The sequence below is a fragment of the Cherax quadricarinatus genome, chromosome 89, assembly GCF_038502225.1.
Source record: "Cherax quadricarinatus isolate ZL_2023a chromosome 89, ASM3850222v1, whole genome shotgun sequence".
In the NCBI taxonomy this organism is placed as follows: Eukaryota; Metazoa; Arthropoda; class Malacostraca; order Decapoda; family Parastacidae; genus Cherax; species Cherax quadricarinatus.
The window spans coordinates 6,656,186-6,671,726 of record NC_091380.1 but is presented as its reverse complement, the minus strand read 5'-3'; the positions used below and the strand labels follow the sequence as shown (position 1 = coordinate 6,671,726).

General features: G+C 41.1%; 1 protein-coding gene across 6 annotated transcripts in view; it reads right to left on the bottom strand.

The window, feature by feature from the left end:
• Nucleotides 1-15,541, bottom strand: part of LOC128697261 (serine-rich adhesin for platelets-like) — a 594,180-nt gene that overhangs the window by 20,420 nt on the left and 558,219 nt on the right. For 3 of the 6 annotated variants that reach the window (XM_070104126.1, XM_070104130.1, XM_070104129.1), the window contains exons 19-24: nucleotides 11,523-11,681; nucleotides 6,592-6,777; nucleotides 3,947-4,201; nucleotides 3,324-3,466; nucleotides 1,603-1,677; nucleotides 667-859 (exon numbers count right to left, since the gene is read on the bottom strand). In XM_070104126.1, the coding sequence (XP_069960227.1) occupies nucleotides 667-859; nucleotides 1,603-1,677; nucleotides 3,324-3,466; nucleotides 3,947-4,201; nucleotides 6,592-6,777; nucleotides 11,523-11,681 (1,011 nt within the window). Of the gene's footprint in view, nucleotides 1-666; nucleotides 860-1,602; nucleotides 1,678-3,323; nucleotides 3,467-3,946; nucleotides 4,202-6,591; nucleotides 6,778-11,522; nucleotides 11,684-15,541 lie in introns of all 6 variants that reach the window. The other 3 variants (XM_070104128.1, XM_070104127.1, XM_070104131.1) reach the window with 2 other exon arrangements.

The following is a 15,541-nucleotide window of genomic DNA, read 5'->3' as shown; positions in this document are numbered from 1 at the left end:
AATTACCTCCATCATTTACACTGGAAAGCAAATGTGAATAGATCGTGGAGAAATAAATTTGAGAACTAGCAGTCAAGAACAACTTCAACCCTCCTGATGGCTGTAATAAATCTTAAGCTTTAAATATGCATTAATCTGTGATTATCTCTCCATAAGTCTTATGTTTTTTCTTCTTGTTGAGGGTTTTAAGGGCCACTCACAGCTTTCACATATCAAGCCCTTCTTCCTGATGTACAGGGAAGAAATAATACCCAAAGCTGGGAAATGACAGGAAAGGGAACAGGACTTTCCTTTGCAAATAGAAAAAGGAACAAAACATTCCAAGTCAGGTCAGTTGGAGCCCCTACCAAAGCCCCAGCTGAGTGGGAGACCTACTCCCTCACCCGAGTTCAGTAACTTAAGTCTCGCCAAAACTTGTGAAACATGCGTAAAGTGGAAAAATGAACCTCATGAATAGTGCCCCTATAATAATGTGCCCACTGGGCAGAATAAGGTGAGTACAAGTGTCCGATACACAATAGGTGAAATTTGTCACTGATGCTCAGGTAAGAGCACAATGCTCCCACACTATGGCTGATACTGAAGTTGTATCTTATTCCTCTCTGCTGTACGAAAAAGTGCAATGTGTACTTTTTCAAATTTAAACAAACATTTGTCATTGCATACCTCCATGATCATCTTCCCACGAGTCTTATTTCTCTCGCGGTGGTTTGCCTTCTTCTGAATCTGTTGTAGTACTCGCTCTCGGCAGGTCCTGTACTCCAGGGCAAACTCACTTATTGTTGAGCACACTTGTTGAACCTTAATGTCCTGGGCTAAGTGTAGCGGTGAACCCAACCACACTAAAAACCGCTGAAATCTGTACACAAACATTGCTAGTTACAAACATTGTGCTGCACCAAAATTAGAAAATTACATTAACAAAAGCTTTGCAATACGTCATCAATCAATCAAGAAAGACTGACAGAGCGAAACTGTGAAAGAGTAAATAATTCTTTATTAAAATTGGTTAATTTACTTTCATAAAGGTGTTACTGTTGTAATAATGTTCACATAGTAAAATATTGCAATACTTTACCTTTTACTTCAAAACAGAAACATTCTATTATTCCTGGGTCACCAAAGATTCAAAGAAAGCACATTCACCAACATTCACTCAATTGTCATCTTTCCAGAAGTGCTGACATTACAAAGTATCCTCTGACTGTAATATCTCCACCCCTCCAGAGTGAAGACACTGCCTTTTCCACCTCCAGGACTCAAGTCCAGCTAACTGGTTTCCCTGAGTAACTTCATAAGCTTATGCAGAACAAGCCACATAGGGATGGAAATCTTTAGCTTAAGATCTTTCAGACTCTCTGTACACCATCAGGAGCTATGCAATGTTGCAAAACTAGCAACAGAAAGTAGAGAAAAAATTCTCTCTGAGGCACCAGGTCATGTCACAGTGACTTGTTCTGCACTGTTAACATCACCTGTTTGCCATCGTATTGCATCAAACTTTGTATTATTAAAAATCCTTACTGATATCTAAAAATCTGGTCACCTTGATATTTTCTTATAATGCTACTAGACATTCAATACTGCTTCTGTGCCCCTTACCTGGTCATCACTCGCTGATAAATAATTCCCAGAACAATTATACGCTCTGCACAGTCTGCTAAAAATTCCGACATTCTGAAAGACAAGGATGACAAAGTTAGTGTTCATGTCTCCCACTCAGCAGACAGAGGATCAAGCCTCATCCACATCTTGTGCAGAATGACCCACATGGGTTTAACACTTAACATGAATTAAACATTCTATGGAATAATGTTAAAAAAAAAAAACACATAAATAACCACTTAAGTACTCTACTGTACACCTAATATAGCACTGTACACACAATGTACACTTATGTTACAATAGACATTAAAAATCAAGAAATCAAAAGTACAGTTTAACAAGTCAATTTTGTCCATTATTTTAAATCTATATTTACAGTGTCCACCAGCACTGTTTAGGACACTTCATTATAGACTGACAGTACAGGTGCTGAGTGAGTTCTTATTATGGAGTTGAGATTTATCGTTTTGTTCAATCAATGTTTGGTATGAACCAGGTCTCTTTCTGCCATACTTGTAGGTATTACCTATAATATGGAAAAAGACATTTGTGTGTAGTCCAGGACACTTGTAAACACACTGATAATCAACAGGTGTCCCACATCTCAATTGATAGCGCACTCAGCTCACACACTGAGGTCCAGGGGTCGATCCCCGGTACAGGTGGAAACATCAGGACATGTTTCCTTAAGACATCTGCTGTGCATGTTCACCTAACAGTAAAATAGGTACCTGGGTGGTAATCAACTGGTGTGGGTCACATCCTGGGACAAAAGTGACCTAATATGCACAAAACGGTCTGCATAACAAGGGGCTTTCTATATAACTCACGAAATCGTAATGACACGATTGCACGTTTTGAGACTCTCTGACCGCGGGTTCAAATCCCGCCCATGGTATGGCTGGCTTTCTATATACATAGTAATATGTCATTAAGGTTAGCTATGGTCTGTATACCTTGTATATGTACGTACTTGTAGAAAAAAAAATTATTATTCATTCAACAGCTGTCAATGTATAGTCCAGAACACTTGTTAACACACTGGTAATCATTCATTCAACAGCTGTCTTGCAAGTGTACAGACACCACAGTTTAAATGAACCTCTGAACTGCAACATCCCCATTCACTGTCCTGATAAATATCTCAACCTGGACCTTAATCCAATACTCTCTCACTCACTGGTTCACTGGAGCACACTGCCAGAAAATACAAACTGCATAATTAAACCTCAGTTTGTGTAATGTTTCACTAACACAAATATTATGACAATGAACAAGATATTACAAGGATCCCAAATGGAATAAGTCACTTTGTCTTTTCTAGGTTATCCTGGCTAATTTACATACCTATTGCTAGGTATGATAATTATACTTATGTCTACCTGTCCCTAAATGAACTTACTTTCTCATCATTGTGGAAGAAACTCATAATATTTGCAGAATGCTTTTACGTACTAGATCATTCAGCAGTCTTCTCCATAACAAAGTACCATACATACACTCATTCATATTAATACTCAAACTTGTCAGTAATAAAGTATATGCACAATAAAACTCCCAACCCTCAAAAATACAAACATTTACACTAGCAAGCTCATAATAATAATTACCATAAATACACCATACAAGTACCTTCTGGTAATTATAAAAATCACATCTTAGGCAAAATGATCTCAGTGCAGTGGAACACTGTAAATTAACATTAATAGCCATCTTACTTGAGCTTAATCTGTGTAGGACCATCGTGTTTTGCAATGGCTTTTAGATGATCCCATGATTCCTTACAGTCGACCTCCATCTTGGCAATGTTATTAGACAGCTCCTCGAAGTCCACTTTCGAGGCACGGGTGATTGAGCCAATCTACAGGAAAAAAATTTAAGAGGTTAATTTGCACTCAATGTCTAAGACAGTGGCTCCCAACCTTTTTCGCATCGTACCCCACCTTGGCACCTCAAAAAATCTCACATGTCCCCCGATATAAAAATAAATTTTGATGTTGAATTAGACACCTCTTCATCGAAAACTTTATTTGTACCCTCATTCCCAGACACTTCATCAGCGAGAAACTGTACATGAAATATGTCTTTGCCTGAGATAACAGCTATAGCTATAAAGACTTATTTAACGTGAAATACTTCAGAATCGGGGAAATTGGTTCCTTGACTCAGCCATGTAGTGATGGCTGGCAGCCATGCTCTTCAGATATTACGTTTTTCTTTTTAGGTCGCTCTGCTTCCGTGCAAGATGAACAGTACATAAAAATAAAGGCAAATTACAAAATATAGCATCTAAAGAATAGCTATACAGTCAATATCATAAGAAGACATTTAAAGCACTTACCTCCGAATAAAGATCTGATGTATCTGAATATTTTTCAATAACCATGTGACACAGATGGTGAAGCAGTGAATGTTTATGAACGGTATCCTTCACCTCCGGCACTTTGGACAAGTACTCAATTTGGAAGCCTCGACATTCTGTGCCATTAAGGAAGTTACCAATGGAGAGAAGAACAGATAAGATTATCTTGAAAGTGCGATTCTTTTGAAGGTCTTCTGTGCCTTGCTTCAAGTCCATCAAGGGTTCTGCCACCTCCTATTGCAAACAGACAGGAAATTTTATTTAGCAAGAGTCTGACTGATCACTGTCATCATCAACACTCAAGTTTCAAACAAATTTTCTTTATTTTTTTTCTTTCTTCTTTCAACACACCGGCCGTATCCCACCGAGGCGGGGTGACCCAAAAGGAAAAACGAAACTTTCTCCTTTTATATTCAGTAATATATACACGAGAAGGGGTTACTAGCCCCTTGCTCCCGGCATTTTAGTGGCCTCTTACAACACACATGGCTTATGGAGGAAGAATTCTGCTCCACTTCCCCATGGAGGTAAGAGGAAATAAACAACAAGAACTAGAAAGAAAATAGAAGAAAACCCAGATAGGTGTGTGTATATATATATGCTTGTACATGTATGTGCATTGTGACGTAAGTGTAAATAGAAGTAGCAAGACGTACCTGAAATCTTGCATGTTTATGAGACAAACAGAAAACACCAGCAATCCTACCATCATGTAAAACAATTACAGGCTTCCATTTTACACTCACTTGGCAGGACAATAATACCTACCTGTGTGGTTGCTGTCTACTAACTTAGTAGCACAGGATGGTAGTACCTCCGTGGGTGGTTGCTGTTTACCAACCTACTACCACAGGATGGTAGTACCTCCCTGGGTGGTTGCTGTCTACTAACCTACTACCACAGGACGGTAGTACCTCCGTGGGTGGTTGCTGTCTACTAACCTACTACCACAGGATGGTAGTACCTACATGGGTGGTTGCTGTCTACTAACCTACTACCACAGGATGGTAGTACCTCCGTGGGTGGTTGCTGTCTACCAACCTACTGCCACAGGACGGTAGTACCTCCCTGGGTGGTTGCTGTCTACTAACCTACTACCACAGGACGGTAGTACCTCCGTGGGTGGTTGCTGTCTACCAACCTACTACCACAGGATGGTAGTACCTCCCTGGGTGGTTGCTATCTACCAACCTACTACCACAGGATGGTAGTACCTCCCTGGGTGGTTGCTGTCTACCAACCTACTACCACAGGATGGTAGTACCTCTGTGGGTGGTTGCTGTCTACCAACCTACTACCACAGGATGGTAGTACCTCCCTGGGTGGTTGCTGTCTACCAACCTACTACCACAGGATGGTAGTACCTCCCTGGGTGGTTGCTGTCTACTAACCTACTACCACAAGACGGTAGTACCTCTGTGGGTGGTTGCTGTCTACCAACCTACTACCACAGGATGGTAGTACCTCCGTGGGTGGTTGCTGTCTACCAACCTACTACCACAAGATGGTAGTACCTCCCTGGGTGGTTGCTGTCTACCAACCTACTACCACAGGATGGTAGTACCTCCCTGGGTGGTTGCTGTCTACCAACCTACTACCACAGGATGGTAGTACCTCCGTGGGTGGTTGCTGTCTAGCAACCTACTACCACAGGATGGTAGTACCTCCCTGGGTGGTTGTTGTCTACCAACCTACTACCACAGGATGGTAGTACCTCCCTGGGTGGTTGCTGTCTACCAACCTACTACCACAGGATGGTAGTACCTCTGTGGGTGGTTGCTGTCTACCAACCTACTACCACAGGATGGTAGTACCTCCCTGGGTGGTTGCTGTCTACCAACCTACTACCACAGGATGGTAGTACCTCCCTGGGTGGTTGCTGTCTACTAACCTACTACCACAAGACGGTAGTACCTCCGTGGGTGGTTGCTGTCTACCAACCTACTACCACAGGATGGTAGTACCTCCGTGGGTGGTTGCTGTCTACCAACCTACTACCACAGGATGGTAGTACCTCCCTGGGTGGTTGCTGTCTACCAACCTACTACCACAGGATGGTAGTACCTCCCTGGGTGGTTGTTGTCTACCAACCTACTACCACAGGATGGTAGTACCTCCCTGGGTGGTTGCTGTCTACCAACCTACTACTACAGGACGGTAGTACCTCCCTGGGTGGTTGCTGTCTACCAACCTACATAAAATATTGTAGTCTATATGTAAGAAAACATTGTTAGGCACAAAAAAAAGTCAGTAATGCAATTCAGGCAGACTAATTGCAATGTTCAAAGACTTAAGAATTAGAGTATTAAGTAGAATTTCCTATGGCGTGAAGAAGCATTTCCATGCATCAGTATTATTATATTCATGGAAAGTACTAAACCCACAAGGTTCATTCAGTGGAACATGGCAGAGGTGAACAAGATTTCAGAATAGAAGAGGAGGTGTTGAGGGGAGGACATGAACAGAATGGGTGGGTAAATAAGGGAAAATGCTGTTAAAAAATTCTGCAATAAAGGTGGAAGTCTCAGAGAGCAACACAGGCAAAGCAACCATGTCAGTCATCAGTTAAATGTCACAGCAAGTTCTGATGAAAGGGAGAAAAATTACCCTGTTTCTGTTATTACCTTTTCCATGTTCTCATAGTCTAGCTTAAAGATCCAGAGTTTTAATCTGGCGGGAAGTTCAGATATGGACGACAGCATCATCAGAAACTGTTCTGCCGACCCCAGAGGAAGTTCAGGGTTGCAAATGGCAGCTTCTTGAATCTTGTGCTTCTCTTCTGGTGTTGGTAACATCGTAGTCAATAATTTCTGTAAGATATCAAAATTAGTTATTCAGTGGAAAACACTGTCACTTGTAGGTCCTGGAGTATACCTGGAGAGGGTTTTGAGGATAAACGCCCCCATGGCCCGGTCTATGACCAGGTCCTGGAGTATACCTGGAGGGGGTTTTAAGGATCAACGCCCCCATGGCCCAGTCTATGACCAGGTCCTGGAGTATAGAGGGGGTTTTGAGGATAAACGCCCCCATGGCCCGGTCTATGACCAGGTCCTGGAGTATACCTGGAGGGGGTTTTGAGGATCAACGCCCCCATGGCCCGGTCTATGACCAGGTCCTGGAGTATACCTGGAGGGGGTTTTGAGGATCAACGCCCCCATGGGCCAGTCTATGACCAGGTCCTGGAGTATACCTGGAGGGGGGTTTTGAGGATCAATGCCCCCATGGCCCAGTCTATGACCAGGTCCTGGAGTATACCTGGAGGGGGTTTTGAGGATCAATGCCCCCATGGCCCAGTCTATGACCAGGTCCTGGAGTATACCTGGAGGGGGTTTTGAGGATCAATGTCCCCATGGCCCAGTCTATGACCAGGTCCTGGAGTATACCTGGAGGGGGTTTAGAGGATCAATGCCCCCATGGCCCGGTCTATGACCAGGTCCTGGAGTATACCTGGAGGGGGTTTGGAGGATCAACACCCCCATGGCCCGGTCTATGACCAGGTCTCATGGTGGACCAGGGTCTGATCAAGCAGGCTGTTACTGCTGGCAGCACATAGACTGACGTAGGAACCACAGCAAGGTTGGTCAGGTACTGGCTTTACGTACCTGTCCAGTGCCTTCTTCAAGACAGCCAGGGGTTTCTTATTCAGTTAGGATCTCATGACCATTAGAAATAAAATAGGCCTAATTATTATTAACAAAGTCTAGAATAAATCATTAAATTATTAAGAGGACTTACAAGCTATGTAAATATTGTACAGGTGTACAAGTATACAAGTGTACAGGTGTACAAGTGTACAGGTGGACAGGTGTACAAGTGTACAGGTGTACAAGTGTACAGAAGTGCAAGTGTACAGGTGTACAAGTATACAGAAGTGCAAGTGTACAGGTGTACAAGTGTACAGAAGTGCAAGTGTACAGGTGTACAAGTGTACAGGTGTACAAGTGTACAGGTGTACAGGTGTACAGGTGTACAGGTGTACAAGTGTACAGGTGTACAAGTGTACAGGTGTACAAGTGTACAGGTGTACAAGTGTACAGGTGTACAAGTGTACAGGTGTACAGGTGTACAGGTGTACAGGTGTACAAGTGTACAGGTGTACAAGTGTACAGGTGTACAAGTGTACAGGTGTACAGGTGTACAAGTGTACAGGTGTACAAGTGTACAGGTGTACAAGTGTACAGGTGTACAAGTGTACAGAAGTGCAAGTGTACAGGTGTACAAGTATACAGGTGGACAGGTGTACAAGTTTACAAGTGTACAGGTGTACAAGTGTACAGGTGTACAAGTGTACAGAAGTGCAAGTGTATAGGTGTACAAGTGTACAGGTGTACAAGTATACAGGTGGACAGGTGTACAAGTTTACAAGTGTACAGGTGTACAAGTATACAGGTGGACAGGTGTACAAGTATACAAGTGTACAGGTGTACAAGTGTACAGAAGTGCAAGTGTACAGGCGTACAAGTGTACAGGTGTACAAGTGTACAGGTGTACAAGTGTACAGGTGTACAAGTGTACAGAAGTGCAAGTGTACAGGCGTACAAGTGTACAGGTGTACAAGTGTACAGGTGTACAAGTGTACAGGTGTACAGGTGTACAAGTGTACAGGTGTACAAGTGTACAGGCGTACAAGTGTACAGGCGTACAAGTGTACAGGTGTACAAGTGTACAGGTGTACAAGTGTACAGGTGTACAAGTGTACAGGTGTACAAGTGTACAGGTGTACAAGTGTACAGGTGTACAAGTGTACAGGTGTACAAGTGTACAGGTGTACAAGTGTACAAGTGTACAAGTATACAAATGTAATAAACATCCACATTTATCAATGAGGTTTAAACTGACTACACTACAGAAGAGACGAAGATGTTGGTGTTGGAAGGTTCATCTGAACTGAGGTGTCAGCTCACTTCTGGCAAGACAGTGGCAGAATGAATGATGGTGGATGTGCTTCTTATTTGTTGTGGTGAGTCACCACTACCTGGTGAGAGATGGCTGGTGTGTTGGCAAGACAGTGACATAGAGAACGATGGTAAATGTGCTTCCTTTCTGTTGTGGTGAGTTCACACTGCTACCTTGGTGAGAGATGGCTGGTGTGTTGAACAAAGAAAATGAAGTCCAAGTCATTAAATTAACAATTCCTTCATTAACTGGAATACCAGGAATGTGATTCATTTGTTAACTGGAACATCACTAATCTAACTACAGTATTTTGTTAAGTGGAACAACAGCAATGCAAGCCTAGTCCAATAAATGGCTCCTGGAGTTTAACCCCACCAAGTGTAAAGTCATGAAGCTTGGTGAAGGACAAACAAGACCACAGATGGAATGGCCAGTGGCCTGGTGGCAAAAGTTCTCGCTTCACATGGTGAGGGTCCAGGTTTGATTCCCGGTGAGGGTTGAAACATTGGGCAAGTTTCGTTACACAGGCTGTCCACATTAACCAATCAGTAAAATGGGTACCTGGGTTTTAGTCAACTGGTGTGGGTTGCATCCCATTGCAAAACTGACCTAATTTGCCTGAAATGCTCTGCATAACAAGTGGTTTTCTATACAGTAGTATTCAAATTCAAATTTTTATTTCTTTGACAGGACTCCAGTGACTCTCAAGCTGGTCCTAGTGGCATTAAGAAACAGAGAAGAGAAGTAACCCCAGAAAAGCACTTGGTACCTGAGGTGTTGATGGAAGGGGATTCCCCTTCCAAACAGTAATCCACTCTCTCTCCTCCTCCAGTCTTCCATACACTAAGAAGAATCGCCAATAAAGGTAAGTGTTATGCTGTTAATGTTTCATTCATCCAGTCTTCCATACACTAAGAAGAATCACCAATAAAGGTAAGTGTTATGCTGTTAATGTTTCATTCATCATGTACCATTGTATTGTTTATGTACTACATCTATATTTCATGTAAAAACAATTTTTGTTTTAATACTTCTGGGTGTTAGGAACGGATTAATTGTATTTACAGTATTTCTTATGGGGAAAATTGATTTGAAAATCGTCTTTTTAGATAATCGTCGCACTTCCAGGAACGGATTAACAAGGATAAACGAGGGACCACTGTATATCATAGTTGGTTCGACTTGAACATTGTTTTTTATATATGAACAGAGGTAGCAGTGGTTTAGCAGTAATTAACAAGTAGTTGAATAACAAGTTAAAGTTTTTATATTTTAGCACGTTATACATAATGAGATTGAGACCATTTTAGTTTTAAAATAATCTTATAAAATTTGGCAATTTTGGGGTTGATGGTGGAGATAGTACATAGTGTTTGTGTTGTTAATTTTGGGAGGCGAGGTGAGTTCTAAGCAGAGCCTTGAATAGGTGTCCAGGCAGAAGCACTTTTGTATTTTCAGGCAATGAATTCCAGATCTTAGGGCCCTTTATATGCATTGCATTTTTGCATAGGGAAAGATGGCCACGAGGGATATCAGAGTGTTTTGTGTCTTGTGTTAAGCAAGTGTGTTCTATTGTAGTTCTCAAGGAGGAGTTTGAGAGGAGGCTTTATATTGGAAATAATATTCTGTGTATGTAGTAGGCTCAATAATATAAGTGGATATTTTGTATATTAAGCAGGTTCAAGCTCTTAAATAGTGGTGGGGTGTGTTGCCTGGCACAGGAGTTTGTAATCATTCTCGCAAAAGCTTTCTGTTGTATAATTAAAGGTTTAAGGTGATTTGCTGTGGTTGAGCTCCATGCACAAATTCCATAGGTGAGGCAAGATGTGCCATTTGGGGTATATAGTACCGTATCTTAGAGAGGATGCCTACTGTTTTGGAGATTTTTTGGAGAAATATTCTTTATGCGAGTCTGAAATTTAAGACAGTGTGTCTTGAAATGGAGGAACCATTTATCAATATGTTTAGCTGAATATTTGTAGCTCTGTTACCAAGCAGTATGAAGTAGGTTTTGTCGATACTGAAAGTAAGTTTGTTGCCCATCATCGAGGTGGATATTTTTAGCAGCTCATCGTTTACAGTGTTTCTAAGTATGGTTTGGTTTGGTTGAGAGAAGATATAGGTAGTGTCATCTACAAAGAGAACAGGTTTAAGTTATTTGGAGGCATTAGGGAGGTCACTGATGTAAATGAGAAATGTGAAAGAGTAATGGTCCAATGACGCTGCCCTGGGAGACTCCAACTACAACAGGTTGTGTGGTGGAGGCAAGACCATTTGTGTATGCATACTGGTGTCTATTGCTAAGATATGATTTAAGGTAATTGAGTGAGTGTCACTGATGTCAGCTAGGCCTGTATACCTTGTACATGTACTTGTACAAATATAAAGATATTATTTTTATAATTAGGGGTTAAAAGTTGCAAAACTCACTCAAGGAAAAAAAATTTGGGGTGAGAATCATATTCATTTCTTAGTTGGGGTAAACTTGAATATACTACAAGAGCCTGGTTGACCAGGCAAGCACCAGACAAGCCTGGTTCAAGGCTGGGCTCCGGAAGTAGAAAAACTCTCAGAACTTATCAAAGGTATATCAAAGGTACTACATTCATAAATATACATAAAAGTAAAATAGAAACTCTTAAAGACAGAAAAATATCACCTCTATTCCTTCTCTGTTGATGATTGAAGAATCCATTTTGAGAATTGCAGTCTTGATGGTCCGCGGCGGCGGCAACTTGGTCATGCCAATGTTGATGACGTTAGAACGCTTAGGATCCAATACTATTAATTCCTTCACTCCCTTTTGTTCTTGTTGCTTCTGTAGATATGAAGGAACAACAGTTACCTAACTGAGTTTTCTGAGGAATGGGGGGCGAGCTCCAGCTCTTGGTCCCACCTTTCACTGCATGGCATTAAACTATCATGCATTACAGGAACAAACCATGCAAGCTTTACCTGTATTTTTGAGACAATGGTGACAAATATTACACTACTCCAACTACAGCAAAGTGCCAGAAATATTGTACATTCTAATATTCTGTTAGAAGATCCTATGCTATTAAATGTTTCATAATTATGCTATATATGCCTAAAATTATTACATGTACTCAATTATCTACACTTTGATATCACAAAATTAATATTTTGTGTACAATCTACATCACAAATAAATAATAATTTTGTGCCGAGTTCATAAAAAAGACAGTAATGGTAACATGAAAACTAGAAGAATTAAACAAGGGTGAGACAAGAGTCACATGGTTGAGGGTCACATCACATGCTAAGACAATGATGAAACTAGCTATGTAGTCGAGGTCACATCACATACCAAGGCAAAAATAAAACAAAACAGTCACATAGTCAAGGGTCACGTCACATGCTAAGACAAGAATGAAACAAGGTAGCCAAATGGTGAAAATAACATCACATACCAAGACAAAAGTGAAACAAAACAGTTACAAAGTCAAGGTCACGTCACATGCCACAGCTTACCACAGACACACCTTCCCAGCAAGACAGAGTATGGATATAAATTCTAATTCCAAGTGATTAGCTAAGGGCATGGACATAAATTCTGAATCATTCTAAGTGATCAACAACTTCCTTTATGCCTTAAAATGTGAAGAGAATTCACAATTACCAGACACTAATTTTTTTAAGTGTTCTTGGTTTACACGGTATCACACAATCAAACAAATCAGAGAAAAAAATTGTACAATCAGTGGGACAACCATGTCGTTACGATTTCACGAGTCAAAATGATAGAATAAAGCTCCCGCTTCACACATGGAGGGCCCGGGTTCGATTCCCGGCGGGTGGAAATATTTTGACACATTTCATTACACCTGTTGTCCTGTTCACCTAGCAGCAAATAGGTACCTGGGTGTTAGTCGACTGCGTGGGTCGCATCCTGGGGGACAAGATTGAGGACCCCAATGGAAATAAGTGAGACAGTCCTCGATGACGCACTGACTTTCTTGGGTTATCCTGGGTGGCTAACCCTCCGGGGTTAAAAATCCGAATGAAATCTTATCTTATCTTATCTTAGGCTTTTTACTTTTCATCTATCAGTGTTTATGATATTTTAATACTAAGTAGAAAATAAATATAGTAATAATAGAAAAAGCCTTATTTCTTTTCACTGAAACAAGTAACATTCGTGTTTTGAAGTCTTGGTTGAAAATACGCTTCTTTCCAGAGCTTAAACACAATACAAACTTTATTTCTATAAAGTGGAATACAGTGTATTATACAATTAGAGTTCTCGACATTTTTTTTTCAATGAACCAGCCATATCTCACCATGGCAGGGTGATCAAAAAAAGAAAAAAAAAAAAAAGTTTGTCTTTTTAAACGTAGTAATGTATACAGGACAAGGGGTTACTAGCCTCTTGCTTCCGGCATTTTAGTCGCCTCTTATGACACGCATGGCTTACAGAGGAAGATTTCTGTTCTACTTCCCATTGTTATATAAAGCATAACACTGTGACTCCTAAATACTGTTGTTGCATTATGACTTGGTGTCTAATCGCTTGTGAATTTCTTGAAAGAAGTCTCATAAAAATCACAATATCTCCAATTATCATTCTTGGTAAACAGCAAGAACATAAAACTTATACCTGGAGTATACCTGGAGGGTTTCAGGGGACAACGCCCCCGCGGGTTGGTCAGAGACCAGACCTCGTGGTGCATCAGGGTCTGATTAAACAGGCTGTTACTGCTGGCCACATGCAAACTGACATACGAACCACAGCCCGGCTGGTCAGGTACTGACTTGAAGCCAGTTTTAATATATAGACAACAGCAAACATTTCTTTACAATTAAGCAAATTTCCTGAAGTATGTTAATGTTTGCTGTTATTATATTTATGTTTCTGGTATTTGTAAGCTGCAAACAAATGTTATTTGTAAGCTGCAAACAAATGCTTCAGAATATATAAAGAACAAAAAGGAAAATACCGTGACTGAAACAATACACGACTAATCCGACGAAATTAATGGTCCACGTCGGACCAAAATGTTGTCATAAGTTTCTTTCTCCTATGTGTGGGTTGTGTAATGAATATATATGTATCATTATTAATATGTCTATCTACTCCCATCTACTCACTGACTACAAAAGAAAGCCATACTAACAGGCTTGTCTAAGATGTACACTAAGTGGAAAAGAGCTGGGATAATTTGACCACTGGGATGTTTTGGATACATTTGTAAAAAGTCATGATACCAACAATATCAAATAAAAAGTCACAATTCCATGGCTGGAACAATTCACAAATAACCTGCACATAGGAGAGGAACCTCATGATGACCCTTTGGTCCATCCTTGACCACTGTCGAGTTGTAACTTGACAATGGTCCAGCGGTCCAAATTCAAACTTTTATTTCTTTTATACGCGGGAAAAAGATAAAGTAGTTTGCGTGTAAAAAAAAAACATTGTTAGGCAAAAAAGAAAGCCATTAGTAAGCAAATGCACTTCGTTGTTATAGTGGTCGTCTCGTAGGTTATTTATGACGTGTGTTTTTCAGAGACAACAAGAAAGTACACTGGTTGAAGGTGTCCTACTGCCAGGAATAGGCAAAGATATATATAGCAGTAAAAGAGTTTACTGAGACAACATTTCAGTATAGAAATAACTTTTCTTCATGGGGAAGTGGAGAAGAGTCCTTCCTCTGTAAGGCAAGTATGTTGTAAGAGGCAACTGAAACAAATAACCCACACATACAAGAGAGGAGCTTACGATGACATTTCGGTCCGACTTGGACCAAATGGGAATCTAATTCCTTGCTTCCTTTCCTTGATGTCCATGTCCACCGCTCAGATACAGGTTTTTCCTTTTCCGTTTACCGCAAACCTATGCACAGTGGCACGTACATTCACTACTTTTCCTATCATGCTTCCCCTGTCAAGAAAAGTGTTCTTATCTCCCTCTTTCTCCGTGCTCTCCGCATCTGTGATCCACAGTTCCTTCCAGCAGAAATTTCCACTCTTCATAATTCGTGTTCCCGTCTTGGCTACCCTTCCCATTTCATAGACTCTGCCCTCTCACGTGCTAAACGTAATTTCTTCTCTCCCAAACTCTCTACTCCTGGGAACTCTTCTGTCCTCTGCCTTACCTACATTTCCGGTCTTTCTAATCTCAACAATTCTCTCCATCCCTTAGACATCAAGCTTACTTTCCGCCAGACTAACACTCTTCGCACTAATCTCGTTCATACCTCTCCTCCCTCTACAGATGTTCCTGGTGTCTACTCTATTTCTTGCTTCTCCTGTCCTCTTCAATACTTTGGAGAAACTGGTCGATCTCTTTCTGACAGACTCAGGGAGCACAAAAATAGTGTTAAGCTTGCCGACACTAACAATGTTCTTTTCTGTCACGTCAGAGATCACAGCCATCCTATAGACTGGTCTTCCGCTAAAACTGTCTTCCCTACTTCCAACTCTAACAGTCGCCGTCTGGTTGAATCCTCTCTAATACGCAACTTTCCTTGTATGAATCTTAGTCGTGGCTTCGTCTCTGTAGATACCTTCCTCTCCCACTACAATGTAAAATGCTCCAAACTTCACAACACCCGTGACTTAACCTGATTCCTCATTTTTTCTTCTTCTCCCTCTTCCCCTTTCCTCTTTCCTTTTTTTGTCTTTCTTCTGTCACGTATTTCTGTTCCTTCATTATTT